We start from the raw sequence: 19,232 nt of genomic DNA, 5'->3' as shown, positions 1-19,232 counted from the left end.
CTCCCCTGATTTCCACAGGAGAAGACTGAGACCCAGAAAGGATGTGAACTTTGCTCAGATCCTGGAGTGGATTTGAAATCTCTTTTTTTTTTCCTTCAGAGGTTGTGTAGCTTAGAGAGAGCCGTCTATAGAGTCCGAATCTAAAGTGAGTTAGTATTTACTCCATGAATGGCCTTCGGCAGTTATTTAACGTCTTACCTGTAGATGGGGGATTCGTGAGAAACAGGAAGTAATGAGTGACAAAAATACCATATCGTCTGACATGTGATAAGCGCTGTTTATAAGTGGTTACCATTATTACAGTATATCGTCAAATTGAAGAGCCTGCTGATTCTACTGTACTGATTCTACTGATTCTACTGTGTCACTCTAAGAAAAAACCCCAGCCAGTTAAGCTATGACTCACCATTTGCTTGTGAAATGCGTTCAGATTTCAGATGTTAGCGCGTGGAAAATAATGGGAGATGCAGTCTTCCACTTCTCTTTCCCCAACCCAGCGCAGATTCCTACCATTATTGAATTAAGTAGTTAAATGTCTGAAGAAGAAGCACACTTAGTGTGCTTGAGGAGCAGCCAGGAGGCCAGCGTGACTGGAGGGGGGAGTGCGCTGGACGTGAGGTCCAGGATAGCCCGGGATCAGCTCTGCAGGACCCTGGAGACCACGTGTGTGTTTTCAATGTTATCATGAGTGAAATGGGAACTCCCTGGAGGGTGCTGGGCAAAAGAGTTACGTGGTCTGACTTACATTTTCATAGATAAATGGGACAAGGTGGACAGAAGGACGTCTGGTTAGGAGATTATTGTTTTATTCCAGGATCGACCTAGAATGGTAGTGGCATATGTGGAAAGGAGGTGGGTTATGGGAATTCTTTAGGGTGGCTAACGGGATTTCCTCATCGGCTGTTGGGCTGGATATGGAATACGAAAAGAGTCAATGGTGGCCTCAAGATTTTTGGCTCAAGTAATTGGAAGAGTGGAGTTGGTTGAAATGGAACAGACTGGGGGTAAGGTTTGCAGGGTGACATATTTAACTCCACTTCATTCTAACTCCTAATCTATGTCTACCTGTGTTTTCAATCAATATTTTTGAGCACCTGCTGTCTCCCCAGATGTGCCCTGAGAAATAAAGTTGAATAAGATCTAATCTCCCCGCCTACGCCCTTTTATCCCCCCAGAAGTTTGCCATCTGTAGGAGAGATGAGACTCACACACAGACAATTATATGACAAAGCACTATGTACCGAAGGCTATTAAACAGATACTAAAAATGTCGGACGTCGGAGTAAGGAGAAATTTACCGAAATTGGTACTATTCCTTCTTTAAAAAACACTTGCTTTAGTTGCAACCAAGTTCATTACATTGCAAAGGGACAGTGCTAGATACTAACTTAAGCTAGTCTTTCCACTTCAGATGTACGAACCTCCTTGCTGTACCCGAAGCCACTAAGAAGGCTCTTTTCTCGACTTCTGTTCCCTTTCCATGAAACATTCCACCCTCCAAGAGTCACCTGGCTGTCTTCCTTCACTCAGATCTCTGCTCAGAGACACCTTATCCGAGAGACCTTCCTTATCTCTTGACATGAAAGAGCAGCTATTTCCTTTCCCTGTGTTCTTTTCTTCACAACACTTGCCACTTTTTCTCATCTTATATATTTATTTGCCTCTTGTCTTTGTCCCCATACTAGAATGTAAACTCTGGCAAAGGGTACTTTGTTCTGTTTATGCCTATATTCCCACGGGGCTCAAAAAAAAAAAAATCATGGAATGAATGAATTAATAAAAATAGGAGCTTAAAACCCCTATGGATTTGGAGAGCAATAAGTTGATTACCACACTGGGAATGGAGATAGGACTGGGTCCATGAATAAAGCTTTGTTTTCTGAAGGGAAAGAAGGTGCCAGAGGCCAGCTCTCTTACGAATCTGCAATGCTTCTGCCTACAGCCTGGCGTGTTGGGAGAAACAGCTTACATCTTGCCATTCCTTTGGTTAGAGCAGAGAGCGGCAGTCTGGTACATTGGACTAACTTTGGATTAGGACCCCTTCATAGCCATGGGACTCTAACTGGTTTTCTCATGTGTAATTTGAGAATAATAATACATGCCCCGCCTACCACACAGGGTTATCGTAAGGGTAAACAAGATGAAAACAATGGGACAGCACTTTGAAAACTGTGAAGAATGAACTGTATTTTAGGAGTCAAGATAGCAACTGGGGGCACCACGACATGAATGATAGCCAAAGGTGCAAGGACCGTCTACCTTGGCCGGCCAGGTCCCCTCCCCAGAAGATCGTTGAGGGATATATACACGCAGAGAGCAGTAACAATGGGAAAGCAAAGTTACTTTATTAGTAGCTGGCTTGGGTCACAAATGCCAAGGCAAGTGTTCTGGTAACCTGGACTGGAACGTGTAGCCTGTGAGATAAAGGTGTCCAGAAGCTTCTCCTGGCCCATTAAGTCACTGGTACTGAGGGACACTAAGCAGCAGTGCGAAAACGTTTAGCACACCCAAAAACATGCAGGACAAGCATCTGGGAGGGGGCCGGAGGAGGCCTTGAGGCAGGGCATGGCCTCCACTGCATAAAGGGGTGGAGCACAAGAGAGGGCGCACCCTGTGAGTGATTTCTGAAATGTTCATTGACCTCACTCACTGGTAATTTGGGCCCCACTGGCATTCTGTATCAGTATTTCCTCATCCTTACCCCTCCCTTCAATTTTCACATTCCAGAGGGTTTAGAATTTGAGAACTTGATGCTTCATTCCTGAACAGCCCAGAATTACACTCGAGATTCAAACATAATGATTATTTGTAGAACCTGTCACCCCAGATGCAGAAGTTATACATTTGACAAGAATAGGCAAAATGATACTAGATCCCATGTTCATCTCTTGATTTAAATTTGACTTGGAAAATGCAGGGGACAGGAACATGGAAGTGTTTTGGTGGTGTATATGGCCATGATTCTTGCCAAAGTGGCGGAGTCTGGTTTTGCTTCATCGTGCTGTTTCTGGAAGTATCAGATGACATCATGCATGTTGCGCGTTGTCAAATGCTTTTTCTGCATCTATTGAAATGATCATATGGTGTTTATCCTTTCTCTTGTTGATGTGACATAGCATGTTGATTGTTTTGCAAATATTAAACTACGCTTGCATCCTGGGAATAAATTCCATTTGATTGTGGTGCATGATTTTTTAAATATATTGTTGGATTCAGTTTGCTAATATTTTGTTGAGGATTTTTGCATCTATATTCATGAGAGATATTGGCCTGTACTTCTTTTGTTTTGTGGTGTCTTGATCTGGTTTTGGTATCAGGATGATTCCTTCCTCTTGTGTTTTTTGGAATAGTTTGAGAAGAATAGGTATTAACTCTTCTTTAAATGTTTGGTAGAATTTGCCAGTGAAGCTGTCTGGTCCTGGACTTGTGTTTTTTGGGAGGTTTTTGATTACTGAGTCAATTTCATTGCTGGTGATTGGTCTCTTCAAATTTTCTATTTCTTCCTGATTCAGTTTTGGTAGTTTACGTTTCTAGGAATTTATCCATTTCCCCTAAGTTGTCCAGTTTGTTGGCATTTAGGTTTTCATAATATTCGGTTACAATTGTTTATATTGAGAAAATTCCTTTCTACTTCTAGTTTGCTGAGAATTGTTATCAGGAAATGATGTTTGATTTCAGCAAATGCTTTTTCTGTGTCTTTTGAAGTGACGATACAGTTTCACTTTCTAAATCTGTGGCGAATTACACTGAATGATTTCTGAATGTCAAACCAACCTTGCATTCCTAGAATAAATCCTACTTGATCATGGTGTATTATTCTTTTTATATATTCTTTGATTCAGTTTACTAAAATTGTGTTTAGAGTTTTCGTATCTATGTTCATGAGAGTTATTGGTCTATAGTTTTCTTATAAGCTTCCTGTTTGGTTTTTGTATTAGAGTAATAGGATTTCATAAAATGAATCAGGAAATATCCCCTTCTATCTTCTCCTCTTTAATTTTCTGGAAGAGTTTGTGAGTGCTTGGTAATTTTTCTTTCTGAAACATTTGGCAGAATTCAACAGTAAAGCCATCTTGTCCTGGGGTTTTCTTTGTAGGAAGGCTGTTGACTATATATTTAAATTTTTTAGAACATAAATGATAACTCAGGTTTTTATCTATCTCTTTATAAATGAGCTTTAGTGGTTTGTATCTTTCAAAAATTTGATTATTTTATCTAAGTTGTTGAAATTATTGGCATAACATTGTTTATAAGATTCTCTTATTATACATTTAATATCTTTAATTTCTGTAACAAGGAAACTTCCTTCATTCCTGATGTTTGTACTGTTTTCTTTTTTCTCTCCCAATCTGGCTAGAGATTCTTTTTGCCTTTTTTTTTTTTTTTTTAAAGTCTTGTCAAAGAACCAGCTTTTGGTTTTTTAGAGTTTCTCTATTGTTTTTCTGTTTTCTATTTCACTGGTTTCCACTAATAATCTATTATTTCCTTTCTTGTAATTGCTTTGTATTTTATTTGCTCTACTTTTTCTAGTTTCTTAAGGTGAAGACTGAAGTTATTATTTAGAGATTATTATTTAGAGTTATTATTTGCTCTTTTCTAATGGAGGATTTTACTGTGGTGATTTTCTCCATAAGTACTTGTCAAGTGGTATCCACAAATTTTGTTATAGTTTCATTATCTTGCAGTACAGAATACTTTCTAATACTAATACTTTTCTAATACTTTCTAATTTGTTTTCTAATTTCTTCTAATTTTCCTTTTTTCTTTGCCCCTTGGCATATTTAGGAAAGTGTTATGCTAGTTTGAAAATATTTGGGGATTTTCCAGATATCTTTCTATTATGTATTTTTTCTAACTAGTAATTGCATTATGACAGAGAACATGCTTTGTATGACTTGAATATTTAAAATTTATTGGGGCTTGTTTTATGATTCAGAATATGGTCTATCTTGGTACATATCACAGGTGCACTTCAAAAGAATGAATACTCTATGTTTTTCAGTAGAATTCTATAAATGTCAAGCTAGGCAAAAACCAGTGGATAATGTTCACATCTTCCGTATACTTACTGATTTTTTGTCTAATTGTTTTACCAATTATTGAGACGTAAGTATTGAAATCTGCAACGACATGTGGTTTTGTTCATTTTTCCCTGCAGCCTTTTTTTGTTTTATTTTGTTTTGTTTTGTTTTGTTTTGTTTTGTAAAGCTCTGTTACGTGAATAAACATTTAGGACTGTCATGTGTTCTTGATGAGTCAACCCCTTTATCATTGTGAAATACCATCGCTATTTCTTGTCTTAAAATCTGTTGTGTCTGGTATTAATATAACCACTCCAGCTTTTTTTTTTTTAATTACGTTTTCGTGGTATATCTTTTCGCATCCTTTTATGTGTAAACTTACCTGTGGTTTTCTGCTTTCCTTTCAGTGAATTGAACTTTTTATGATTCAGTTTTATCTTTTGTTGATTTATTAGCCATGAACCTTTTTGAAAATATTATTTTAGTGCTTGCTTTAGGGTTTGTCATGTACATTTTAATTAAGTAAAGTCTATCTTGTAAGTGATAGTATATCACTTCACATACAGCAAAAAAATCTAACAAGAGGGATGTCTGGGTGGCTCAGTCGGTTAAGTGTCCGACTTTGGCTCAGGTCACGATCTTGCGGTTCGTGAGTTCAGGCCCTGTGTTGGGTTCTGTGCTGACAGCTTCGAACCTGGAGCCTGCTTCAGATTCTGTGTCTCCCTCTCTCTCTGCCCCTCCCCTGCTTGTGCACTCTCTCTCTTTCTCAAAAATAAACATTTAAAAAATCTTCGAACAGGATGCCTTCCGTTTTTCCCTTTTCAGCCCTCATGCTATTGTTTTCATGCATTTTAGTTTTGTACATATTATAAACCCCACCGTATATTGTTACTGTTTTTATATAAATAGTCAATTACCATTTAAAGAGATTTAAATAACATGAAAAATCATCTTAATCTAAATAGTCAATCACCATTTAAAGAGATGTAAATAACATGAAAACTCATCTTATATATTTACTATGTAATTACCATTTCCAAAGGGACATTTGTAATCATTTTTATCTTTGTTCCTCTGTTCATAATGTATCCTTTTTCTCTGGCTGCTTAAAAACTTTTCTCCTTATCACCTGTTTTAAGCAGTTGAATTATGATGTACTGTAGTATAGTTTTCTTCACGTTTCTTATGGTTCAAGTCACTGAGCCTCTCGGGTTTATAATTTCATCAAATTCGAAAAGAATTTCCACCATGTTTTATTCAAATAATTTTTTGATTCCTCTCTGTTCTTCTTTAAGGAATCCATTTACATGTATAATAGGATATTTGCAATCGTTTCACAACTTATGTTCTATCTTTTTGTTTGATTGATTATTTGAGTGATTTGATTAATTTCTGTCATTGTTTCATTTTGGATAATTTCTATTGCTGTCTTTAAGTTCACCAATCTTTTCTTTAATGTATAATCTTCCTTTAATCTTATTCAATGTATTTTCTCATATAGTCAAGTTTCATCTCTAGAAATTTTATTTATATCCTTCCCTATCTCACTTAGCTCTCCTTATATATATTTATTATTTTTTTAATTAAAGTATAATTATCACACAGTGTTATATTAGTTTCAGGTGTACAATATAATGATTCAACAATTCAACATTTCTCAGTGCTCATCAAGATAAGTGTACTTTTGTTCCCCTTTGTCTGTTTCTCACATCCTCCTCACCTACCTCCCCTCTGGCAACCACTAGTTCTCTGTATTTAAGTGACTGGATTTTTGGTTTGCCGTCTCTTGTTTTGATTTATTTGTTCATTTGTTTTGTTTCTTAAATGCATTTTATGAGTGAAATCGTATGATATTTGCCTTTCTCTGACTGACTTATTCTACTTAGCATTATACCCTCTAGGTCCATCCACATTGTTGTAAATGGCAAGATTTCATTCTTTTTTATGACTACCATTCCATTATATTCCAATATATACCACATATCCTTGATCCTATGGATTAAGTCTTATGGATGGACACTTGGATTGCTTCCATATCTTGTCTATTATAATTAATGCTGCAATTAACATGGGGTACAGGGTGCCTGGGTGGCTCAGTCGGTTAAGCGTCTGACTTTGGCTCAGGTCATGATCTCACAGTTCGTGAGTTTGAGCCCTGCATTGGGCTCTGATGACAGCTCAGAGCCTGGAGCCCACTTCGGATTCTGGGTCTCCCTCTCTCTCTGCCCCTCCTCTGCTTTCTCTCTCTCTCTCTCTCTCTCTCTCTCTCTCAAAAATAAATAAACATTAAAAAAATTTTTTAAAAACTTAGTAATCCCTTCAAATTACTGTTTTTGTATTCTTTGAGTAAATACCCAATAGTGGAATTACTGGATCATATGGTAATTCTTTTTAAAAATGTTTTTGAGGAAACTCCATAGTGTTTTCCACAGTGGCTGACCTTATAACAATATAATTATAATTGGTTTAATTTTCTTTTTAAATTCTTTTGTTTAATGTTTTTGTTTTTGAGAGAGAGAGAGAGAGAGAGGGAGAGAGACAGCACAAGAGGAGGAAGGGCAGAAAAAGAGGGGGACAGTGGATCCGAAGCGGGCTCTGCACTGACAGCAGAGAAGGCCATGTAGGGCTGGAACTCACGAACTGTGAGATCATGACCTGAGACGAAGTTGGACGCTCAGCCACCTGAGCCACCCAGGCGCCCCTCTTCTATATTCTGAATCAATTCCATTGATTGATTGTTTTTCTCATTATAGGTTCTATTTCTCTGCTTCTTTATATGCCTGCCATCATTGTACCTATTTATACTAAAAAACTCTTCATTGTTTATCTGAAATTTAAGTTTAGGAATCCTGTATTTCTCTGGCAACCCTAGATTCCCCCGACCTCTCCAGACTCTTATCCTTGTCTCCTTGATTGGGAGCCCTCCAAACTCTGCCTTGTTCTCACTCACTGTGGACTCTGCCACAGCAGTAAGTTGGTGCCACTGTAGGACTCATCTTCTTTGCCCCCTCTCAGGGATTGTTGGCCTTTGTTATCCCGTATTCATTGTTTGAAACTCAATGTTTTGAATACTTTGTCCATTCTTTGGTTGTTTCACCCAGGAGAGTCAATCTGGTCCTTGTTCCTCTATCTTGGCTGGAGGTGGAAGTCCTTCCCCAGAGGCCATTGTTTATAGCCAGAGGTGAAAACATGGTGCTGATGGGGGCCAAAGCTGTGTGTCCAGTACTTTCATAGGACAGTTGGCTTTGCCCTGTAGTTTTGTGCAATCAGCTACCTAGAAAAACAAATGCTTTGGATCAGGTGGTACCTGGTGGCGGTGAGGATGACTCAGCACCTTTGGGAAACTGGTTAGTAGTACACATCTGCTGATAAGGTAATGGGGATGGGCCATGGGCTTATTACCAAATAAAAGAATAAATCAGCACATTGCATCACATTACATTACTTGGGTCTGGGACTGAAAGATAGATGTGGCTGAAGGTCCGTGCTTGGGGGATTGAACACTACTAAGTTTGGAGGCAGGCCCAGGGAGAAAGGCTGAGAGAGTCAAGGTGATCAAACTGCGGTCATAGAAAGCCTTAGGAAGATGTAAGCCTCTGTTTCCCTGTCCAATAGTCAATCACATTCTTCCTAGAAGGGGATGGGGCATCCATGGAAATAAAAAGAAAAGTATTTCCTCTCTTTTTCCCTTCGGTGTCTCTTGGTCCAGCCATATGCCGCTATCCTCTGGGTATGTCAGGAGGCCACATTCCAGATGAGGACATCACAGCTTCCAGTCAGTGGTCAGAATCCACAGCTGCCAAATACGGAAGGTGAGGACAGAGGCCCCAAGAAAGCCCAAGCCACGGGCTGGATGCACTTTCTGGCTCAAGGGGCTGGGGAAGAAGGGTGGGAGCTGGTAGGCATGGGGGAGGCCTGTCCTGTATGTTTTCGGGGAGAAAATTCAGGGTTTGGCAGCATGTGCTGGTCTGGCCACCCCTTCCCAATCACAGGGCCTTGAGCCACCCTGCCCACAGCAGATGGGTTCATGGATATGCAGTGGGTTTGCTTTACTTCACCTTCTCAGTGTGAGAAATTACAGGAAGCTGACTACCGTGGTGGACTGGGGAAGGCGCAGATGGGGTAGGACACTGGAAGCGAGGACACCCCATCCTCTTGTCAGTGGGTGTCTGTGAAACATTATTCGCGGTGCAAAGCATCAAGGTTTTGAGCAGACACTGAGGACTCCAGCAAAGTCTTCCCTTCTCTCATTGAAGGGCCATCCTCACCCACAAAGAGTATGGTGGGTTCCTAGTGGCCTAGTACCAGGAGTCCTCCAAAGCAACGAACCCCCTTGTCAAAAGCTACTCTGCTGGTGAGGGTCTAATCCTTCTCCTGGGATCTGATTTTTTGGTCTAAAGTGTTGATTTCTGTTCAAATGGAATCACCCACGAGAAAAGCAACCTTAGTAAACCTTCTCCATAATTTCTGAGTATGTGAAAGACGAGAGTGATGGTTGGTGGGGTTGGAAGAGAACGGCAATGAGTAGGTTGACATCTGTGAGAAAAGGAACATTCCAGGGAAGAGGGAAAGTGGTAAGACGTTCCCAAAAGAAACCTTCCACTGATTTCACAATTTTGCTCACTGGTAGCTTAGCTTGGAGGTAATAAAATGAAACCAGATTATTTACTGCTCTCCTGACATGCTCCTACCCCTCACTCTCATCACGGGTTCCCATGGCGTTTTGCTGGGCTGCCATGCCCATCCTGTTGGTCAAAATTCCACTGCATTACATAACCCACACTGGAGATCTTATGATCCTTCCCTCCTCCTTCCTATAACTTGATATCCAAGCAAGGGGTGGCCACCCTTGTTATGCTGGGACTGAAAGTGGAACGGGGAGGTAAAATGACTCATGGGGGAGTAGAGGGCAGAAAGAGTTTCATTTCCCTTGTGGTCTTTAAATCAGGGTGGGAAATAAAGGCTACATCTGATATGAAGGACTCTAGCCCTGGTGGTGACTGTCTATCTGGGTTTCATGGTGCCCCAGGGACAGAAGACTGTCAGGCTTGAGGGGAGACCCAAAGAGTCTTTTTAGACTGGGGTCCCAACTTTTTAGATTGAGTCTTGGGTTGGATACATTTTCGCCCCTCAGGACAGAGCAGCTGCTTGCTCTGGATTGGTAAACAACTCTAGTTCCATGGTTCCTCTCTGTCTCCCACCCCTTGTGTCAAAAGGCTGGACTCAGAAGAAGGGGACGGAGCCTGGTGCCCTGAGATTCCAGTGGAACCTGATGACCTGAAGGAGTTCCTACAGATTGACTTGCACACCCTGCACTTTATCACTCTGGTGGGGACCCAAGGGCGCCATGCTGGGGGCCATGGCATTGAGTTTGCCCCCATGTACAAGATCAATTACAGTCGGGACGGCACTCGCTGGATCTCTTGGCGGAACCGGCATGGAAAACAGGTAGGAAGAAGAGACATCCAGACCCTGAGATGTCCAGGACCATATTTTGACTTAGGCTAGAAGAGGAAGTACACAGGCTGTCTTGTAGGTATGTGCATCCACAGACCTGGCATGCCCTTGTAAATGTGTGACTGAGGAGGAGGGAGGGTGGGGAGGGGGCACCGGGAGGAATATCAAGGCTGCTGGGAAAGCTGAGTGGATACATTCTGCTCCTTCAATTAAAAAGAGAGGGTCCATGAAAGAGGCTATGAAGAAGACTCAGCATAACCTCACAGCATCTCCCCACTATTTCTCTTCTGTCTCCTCAGGTGCTGGATGGGAACAGTAACCCCTATGACATTTTCCTAAAGGACTTAGAGCCACCCATTGTGGCCAGATTTGTCCGCTTCATTCCAGTCACTGACCACTCCATGAACGTGTGCATGCGAGTGGAGCTTTATGGCTGTGTCTGGCTAGGTAGGTCTCTAGAGACAGAGCGTATGGACCTTATTAAGACCTCCAACTCCTGGAACATAAAGGCAATTAAGTCAGAAAGGTATGGGATTAGTAATCTCTGGGGTGAAGTGATTCCCTGTAGGTTAGAGTCAAGAAAGGACATTGTTCCTCCACCCAAGGCTTCATTCCATTCCTGGAATAATGCATTCTGAGTCACTTCACTGACTGCTAGTGAGGAGTGCTCCTCAGCAGTGCTCCCTGTGTACCCAGATTGAGTCCTATGTGGATACACTGAACAAGTGTACCTTTGAAGTCACATGGAGCTCCCTGGGGTAGTTGGTCTGAGCCATAGGTACACTTCCTTCCCAAAGGCACTGACACATCTGTGTTTCCTTTGACAGATGGCTTGGTGTCTTATAATGCTCCAGCTGGACAACAATTTGTACTCCCTGGAGGCTCTATCATTTATCTGAATGATTCTGTCTATGATGGAGCCGTTGGGTACAGGTAAATCCTGGGAAACTTTGGTCATCAGAATGGGAAAGTGGCCACTAGAAGAGATAATATTTTATTATGGCTTGGAATCAATAATCAATCAACTGGTCAACCAACTAGTGTTTTTTTTTTTAGGCCCTGTACTAGGCATTGTGAGATAATTTAGATGAAGTAAAACATGGAGTATTTATCTGCAAGTAACGTTTGCCTGTTTTGGGAAGACAAGGGAAACAATAAATTACACAAAACAAGAGCTAAAATTGTAGTATGGCTCTAGGTACGGTAGCCATATTTTTTTGACTCTTAAAACAGGACATGTGGTCTGACACAAATAATGGCCTACTTATGGAGACAAAGGGCCAGAAGAATTGAAGTTATAAGTATAATAAATTGGACAGGTCAAGAAGTTCGGGAAGAATGAACCCCATAAATAGAAATGCTTTAGAAATTATGAAAAGGACACCCGTAAGACTTACAGTAAACAAGGAGAGTTTCCATGATGAGATGATAATTAGAGCAGGGGAGGCAGGTAGCAGGGAGCAGAGGAAAGAAAGCAGGGCTGAGGACAAGAGTGGCCTGACTGCAGCAGAAGCTTGATCCGGGAACAGCAGGAGGGCCCAATGGGTAGTCCTGAAGTGGACCTAGGAAGGGCCATGGTGGAAGAGTATGATCAGACACAGTGGGAATTTAGGGTTGGATGAGAGCTTTTCCTCCCTATCTCACTTCACTCTGAGCCTTGCCATTTTTCTTCTAGTCCACTTCCACACTTTTCTCTCTCTTAGCTTGGTCTTTGCCTGCAAAGATTGAGCCTGGGAGAGAGGTTAGGTCCGGACCAGATGATGGAGGTTTCTAGTGGTTGAGAGAGGGAGAGATTAATCTCAGGAAGGGGAGTGAGGGATTATAGCACTTCCATTGTCTTAGGTGTAAAGAATAAATTCCTGCCCCACCAGCTGCCATCCCCTGAGTGAAGACCTGACTCATCCAATATTCGATTTCCAGCTACATCCTTTCCATGTGCTTAGTCACCGTTCTTCCCCATTCGCTTAAATTATCTGGGCATCATTTCACTCAGCCACACCCCAACTGGCATATGCTTGAGGCATAGAGGAAATCAGAGATCAGTTGAATTCAGTTTAGTTCAATAAATCTTTGCTGATCCTCCGTTACTACCTGCAAGGAATTTGGCCAGACTTGGTAGGTATTCAAACATAAGGAAGTCCTTGATCCTACCTTTAAGAAGCTCACCGTTAGGAATGGGGACTAAGCCAGGATATAAATTGTTGTGATATAAGCCCTGGAGTAAGAGATCGTAGGAGTGCTCTGGGGATCAAGGGAAAGAGCAAGCCAAGGTAGGAGAAAGCACAGCACTGGGAGTGAAAACACCTGGATTCACATAATAAAAGTTAGTTCTGTTTGCTTAAGTGATAAAAATGTATAAGAAAAGCATTCTGTAAAGGTAAAGTGCTAAATACATATAAGTTTGTATCTGATTGGGAAACCAGCAAAGACATGATGGAATAAGATGAAATCTGAAGCAGGCTCCAAAGGATGGGTGGAGCTTTCACAGGTAAACAATCTTGAAATGGCATTTCAGGCAGAGTCAATAGCATGGGGACAAAAGGACGACCCTGTAAAGTTTAGGGGAATGCCTGGTAAAGATCAATAGTTTAGTGAACCACCAGCCGTATCTCTGTAGCAAAATAGTAGATGAGAAGCACTATAGGGCAGATTACATCAGATTTTGGAGGAACTTGAATGTCAGGGCCAGGAGGAAGGGGAGGAGGAGTTGACTTTCTCTTCATCAGCATAATCATTGATAGAACACATCACTGAAGATTTTTAAACTTGGGGAAGGACACGATTGGCACGGTGCTTTAGACAGATTAATCAAGCAGGTCGCAAAGGTTAGATGTGACGGGAAAGAGGAGGTGATGAGGGACATTTTCTCATTGCAAACACTATCAGGTAAAAAGCGTGTGGGCCCAGGGCGGTAATGGTGACTGTGGGAACAGAAGAGGAGCAGCCATCCATGTGGGGACCGTTTGCAATCTGATGGGGTGTAGGGGCGAGACAGTAGGGTGAGGAGAAGTAGATCAAACAGTGGGGATGGCATTTATTCACTCAACAGGTATATCTTGGTGCTTCCGGTACACCAGGCACCTTCACTGAGCGTGAAGGAAAAGTAGAATGGGCAGAAATGCAAATGGATTTAGTTTAGAAAAAGGGCAATGATGGGGTTACAAACTTTGGGACATAAGTTTAAGGGACTGGCAAGACATTCAAATAGATAAGGCAGGTAACTGGTAACAGAAGGAAAGATCAAGAATAAGATTTGGATACAGACTGCCTCCACTTGATAACTGAGGTAGTGAGGTATCTCTTTGGAGTGTGCCTGAGTGGTGAGGTATTAAAGTCATCCAATTCAGAGTCTCAAGAATAGATAGTTTTAGGAGCAAAAGTTCCTTTTTTAAAAACTAAAAAAATTATGGAAGTAGTATATGCTTGTTATAGGAATTCTAACAATTCTAAAGGATATGGCAGGGAAAGTTTCTCTGCTTATCCCATCCCCATTTGATTTAATTTTGACTGCGAGAAATTAATTTTTAATTTGTGTTGCTTTTCATAAGAGTTTCATGGGGATTTATTATTCTGGGGACAATGGGAAATATATTTATTGCAAGTAAACTTATGTTCTCCCAGCCTTCTGATCTGTAGAGAGAAGAAAAAGATGGCAAATCCTTGGAAGGGACACCCAAGCTCTGGTCACTGTGGATAAGGCCAGTCAAATTTTATAATTTGCCAAACATTTTTCAATGAACAAACAAAGCGTATCTGTAAGGCTGGCATAATCACTCAATTATTTTTTTGTAAACTCACAACTTTTATATAACCTCAAGGGGTGCATGCATTATCGCTTGAGGGTGAGTATCCCAGTTTCTTCACTTGGGAGACTCCTGATTCATCGTTTAAATCTTGAAAGGCAGAGCTTGAGGAGAGAGAAGTTCCAGAAGTTCCTTGCTCTGTCTTTCATAAAGAAGGAAGAAGGTCTCTGTGTTCCTGAAATAGTCAATCTGACATAAATACACAATCATCCCATATACCAATCAAGCAAAGCCTTACAATCAGAAGTGGAAAGACTGCCAAGCTAGAAAACAAGACTAAATCCAATGCCTGAGACCCTCATGTAAATAATGCCTTTTATTCCATGAGTCTAGTATTCTACCAATTTAATTAAAATTACATATAAATTAGTAGTTAAATTTGGGATTGATCACCTTCCCCCCCCCCCCTTTAGTTGGACTCAAATTGGGTTGTTGGATGTGGGGTAGAAGAGAGCATGCCTGGCTTATCTGGAATTGATTCACTGAAAAATGACAACATACAGTCAAAGGAGAGTCAGAAAAATTTCCAACAAGCTCTGAGACTGTTTAGTGATGGTCAAATGCTACCATCTACTGTAGTGTTCATTCTATGCATTGATCCATCCATTCCCTCATTTACTTGTTAATGGATTAATCAAATGCATTTGATAATGTTGACTTATTATAGAAAAACTTATATTCAGTATGCAAGGATAGGTAAGGATACAACAGATTATAGAAAGCTTTTCTTAGAAAATGATAAAATACTGTTTCAAAGCTTTCCTAATGAAGGAGTAAGCATTAAGTATTTTGTAAAATTCATTGATATGAAATTCTTTGTTCTCCATTGATGCAGGATAAATGAGTCAATACTATAAAATATACTGGGTTTTTCACAATCCTTGAACCTTCAAGATAATCAACTCTTACAAAACCCCGGGGTGAAGAAGCTGGGTAAAGGCTCTTCCACGAATGTGTAATTAATTCCAGGCTCATTTCTCCCTTCTCCCTTCTCTTCCTCTGGCCTAAGCAGCATGACCGAAGGGTTGGGCCAGCTGACAGATGGGGTGTCGGGCCTAGACGACTTCACTCAGACCCATGAATACCACGTGTGGCCAGGCTATGACTACGTGGGCTGGAGGAACGAGAGTGCCCCCAGTGGTTACATCGAGATCATGTTTGAATTTGACCGCATCAGGAATTTCACCACCATGAAGGTCAGTGGAGTTAGGTGCGGTGGAAGCCAAAATAATGGCAGTGAGAAAAGGCATGCTAGAAAGATCCCTGGGTGTTGCCAGCAGAACTGGATTCAAATAGGTGTTCTGCTACCAAATAGCTACATGCGCTTCACAAGTCACTTCATCTCTGTGGGCTTCCTGCTTCATTTGTGAAAAGGGGGCTTAGACTAGGTCACTGTTTCTCAATGTTTTGTGTCATTGTTCCAGCATCAGCGTCTAGGTACCATTAGGCACAGTGGGTCCAGTGTCTAGAGCCCACAATACTTTGAAGCCCTGTGGAAATGTTTTAATTTCTTTTAACATCAGGGGTAAAAAAAGAACTTGTAGGGTCAAAAATTATTTTCATCTACTTAACAACATGGTTTTAAAATACGATTTTGATTTTTTTTATGGAGGGAGGGCCCACAAAAGCAAAAGTAACCAGAGTCCATGAAAATCATTTTATGGCTCTGCCTAGGGCTCTCCAGGGACAAGACATACTTTTATCAGTAAAGCTGGCTCATTGCGGCTCTGATTCTCAATGAGAGAATTGAGTATTTTGTACTTTGTCTTTGGAATCATTTTCTACCCCTACTCTGTTTCCTCTACCCATGCAACCCTGAGAAATCATTCTAGAAGCCTCCTTTCTCTTCTGTCTCCAGAGTTCTTTGTTTCCTTGTCTGTGGCAACAACACATCTGTCTGGTTGTCTTACTAGATTTCAAGCTCCTTTGACCTGAACTCTAAGCTTGAGTAAAACTGGGGCTTAGCAGTAGAAAATCCTTTTGTTAAATGTAAGAGAGACCCCTGAAATTTTTGTGGTTCACATATAACTCTTACTGGTCTGTGAAGGAGCCTTAGAGGAATTCCAGTATGAGGCCCAAGAAAGAGAGTGGGCAAGTGAATTGGACCTCACACATGGATTCTGTTTATCTGTTATTTCCCCTATTAATAGCTGGGTACAGAATATTAATGGCCAGTAAATTGGTAACTCTGCCTCTATTTCAATATTTGTTTCCTAAATTCATTCATTCCTCTTTGTTCTTAATGTAGCAACAGTATTTGAAGTATACGTAGCTCTGTGCTAAGTTCTGGGGGTAAGCGGATGAATAAGAAGTGGTCCCAGCCTTGGGATGGTTTGCAGTTCAGTGGGAGAAGGCACTATTTATTTGCAAAAGGAGGTATGTAGGATGACATGGGGACCCAGAAGAAGGAAATCTGTGTCATCATTAAGGGCCCCTAGTAAATCAAAATGTGTTATTCTTGACACAAACTCGGAGTCAAAAAGATATAGAATTTATATAAAAAAGAAATAAAAATAAAATGGATGCCTTATATTACTATTATATTACTATTATATTACTCTATTATGTACTGCCTATTCTAATACTATTCTATTACTATTCTATTATATAATTATAATATTATATTCCTCTCTATTATATTACTATTATATTACTCTATTACGTTTACTCTCACATGTTAATGTGATAATATCTCCTAACTGGATTACTAGCCATTAGTTAAATGAACAAACATTTAAGATAAGAACAGAAGGAGCAACATTCACCCATCTGCCTGGATATTGTCGAAGGATGGCTCCTTGGCGGTTATAAAACATAACCGTGTGCAACTGTGTGTAACGCATTATTCTTCACAGGTTCTTCTGGGAAAGGGGGGGTGTGCATATGCACAGTAACAAAGATATACCTCAAGGGAAAATTTATTTATATTGCTGAATAATGATATATCCACATGCACCTATGAACATGCGTATCAATTCACAAAAATGTACCATTGGGACAGTTTTTTTTGTCTCACAATTAATAAAATGTATTTTAAACTCTCCATGAAGTTATAATATTCAGTCGATAGACTTTGATCTTCCTGAGCCCCCCGTAGCTCCTGTGTAACTAACTTATCACACATCAAAATTACTCAAAAGCGTATTCTGCAGTAAGCAGGTGCCAGGAACTTCTAAGGAGCTAACTCAGGGTCAATCCTGTCTAGGCCAAACAGTTCTCTGGCATATTTTAATTTTTCTGAGACAAATCAAATGTAAGCGATGACTTTCAGGTCACTAACATCTAGAGAGTAGTTACTGCTTTCTCGGCAAATTACTGCTCATTTTCCCCACCCCTGAAGTGTAGTCAAGATATACCATTGACATATATTGATATAGTTTTAAAATGTCTTGTGTTTATTAAACAAATATGTAAGTCCATAGGGGAATGAAATTCTATACTATTTATTGGCATTCTAGGAGAATTCCCCAAACATCTGTAAGATATATCATTACCTCCCCTACAGGCTTCTTACCCAACACTTGGCAGATTTCAATGTTTATTCATTTTTGAGAGAGAGAGAGGCAGAGGGAGAGAGAGACGCAGAATCTGAAGCAGGCTCCAGGCTCCGAGCTGTCAGCAGAGGGCCCGACGTGGGGCTCGAACCCACCAACTGTGAGATCAGGACCTGAGCCAAAGCCGGACGCTTAACCGACTGAGCCACCCAGGTGCCCCTAACACGCCGCAGATTTAAAAAAAAAAAAAAAAAGATCTGAAAAATCTATTCAAGCTGCAGTTGGTATTTTTTTTTTCTTAGTTTTGCTCCATTGACTTGCGCTCCATAAACTGGAATGGTTAATGCATCCCAAGGAAGGTACTAACAGATGTTTTCATCGTTATAACATTTACGGGAAAGTCCAAATGGAAAAGTTGGGGCACCTTGTTCCATTGCTGTGCAACATGCTATTGGCAAGAGCACTGGACGAGGCATTTAGGGTTCTAGACTCCGTTCTGTTGTTGACTGGCCACTGGCAGGTCAAACCTAGCTGAGCCCTAGCTCACGGGGACATAAAAAGTCCAAGTAGGTGATTCTATTCTATTCTTCCAGAGCATCTCTGCTCATTTCTTTGATCATACAATTGCTATAACCATTGCTGCTGCTGCTTCAGCTGAAAATAAACTCCGAACGGCAGTCCTGTATTTGCCATCCAGAATGCAGAGGAGGGTGTCAACGGCAGTTGAAGGGTTGCAGTTCGGGGCCTGAGCAAGACATGAAAATGCAAGCAGCAAATATATTCCCAGAATGGCGATGATACTTTTCCAACCTATGAAGCCTTGTATTTTTTAAATTATTTTTGTAATGTTTATTTAGTTTTGAGAGAGAGAGACAGAGACAGAGTGCGAGCAGGGGAGGGGGAGAGAGAGAGGGAGACAGAATCCGAAGCAGGCTCCAGGCTCTGAGCTGTCCGCACAGAGCCCGACGTGGGGCTCGAACTCCAGCCGTGAGATCATGACCTGAGCCGAAGTTGGACGCTTAACTGACTGAGTCACCCAGGCGCCCCTGGCCTATAAGGTCTTTTAATTAAGGGGACAGTGACCAGAAAGGCTCCATTTTCCACGTGTGACTGAGCCAGAGGAAATGTCACTGAAGTGTCACAAGAGACCTGACCTAGTTACAAATATGCATATCCCATTTTTAAGGGACGTTAGACACAGCAAGGTGTTCCAGAGGAACTGTGGTGGGATCTTTCTTTATGACCTTTTGAAAGCCATACAAATATCCCGGTGAAAGAGTCACGACAGCAGGGCAAGAGGATACAAGCTGCTTCCCAAAAGGCCTTCTTTTCTCGTCTCAGAAAATATCTGTGAGGAAGTTCCATGCCCTCATCGGAATGGCTTTACCTAAACTGAATTTAATTACAATAGATAATTAAGTCTTGTGTCCCTGGCTGAAAACTGCTAATAAATACGT

The 19,232-nt window shown here is 41.0% G+C and overlaps 1 protein-coding gene across 10 annotated transcripts in view; it reads left to right on the top strand.

Moving 5' to 3' along the window:
• Nucleotides 1-19,232, top strand: part of DDR2 (discoidin domain receptor tyrosine kinase 2) — a 155,789-nt gene that overhangs the window by 112,151 nt on the left and 24,406 nt on the right. For 9 of the 10 annotated variants that reach the window (XM_058701535.1, XM_058701528.1, XM_058701533.1 and 6 more), the window contains 5 exons: nt 8,731-8,833; nt 10,238-10,469; nt 10,778-10,925; nt 11,306-11,411; nt 15,294-15,477. In XM_058701535.1, coding sequence (XP_058557518.1) covers nt 8,731-8,833; nt 10,238-10,469; nt 10,778-10,925; nt 11,306-11,411; nt 15,294-15,477 — 773 coding nt within the window. The remainder of the gene's footprint in view (nt 1-8,730; nt 8,834-10,237; nt 10,470-10,777; nt 10,926-11,305; nt 11,412-15,293; nt 15,478-19,232) is intronic. The other variant, XM_058701536.1, reaches the window with a different exon arrangement.

Source organism: Neofelis nebulosa, chromosome 15 (assembly GCF_028018385.1).
Source record: "Neofelis nebulosa isolate mNeoNeb1 chromosome 15, mNeoNeb1.pri, whole genome shotgun sequence".
In the NCBI taxonomy this organism is placed as follows: Eukaryota; Metazoa; Chordata; class Mammalia; order Carnivora; family Felidae; genus Neofelis; species Neofelis nebulosa.
The sequence above is the reverse complement of the archived record's forward strand: the minus strand, read 5'-3'. Positions and strand labels throughout refer to the sequence as shown.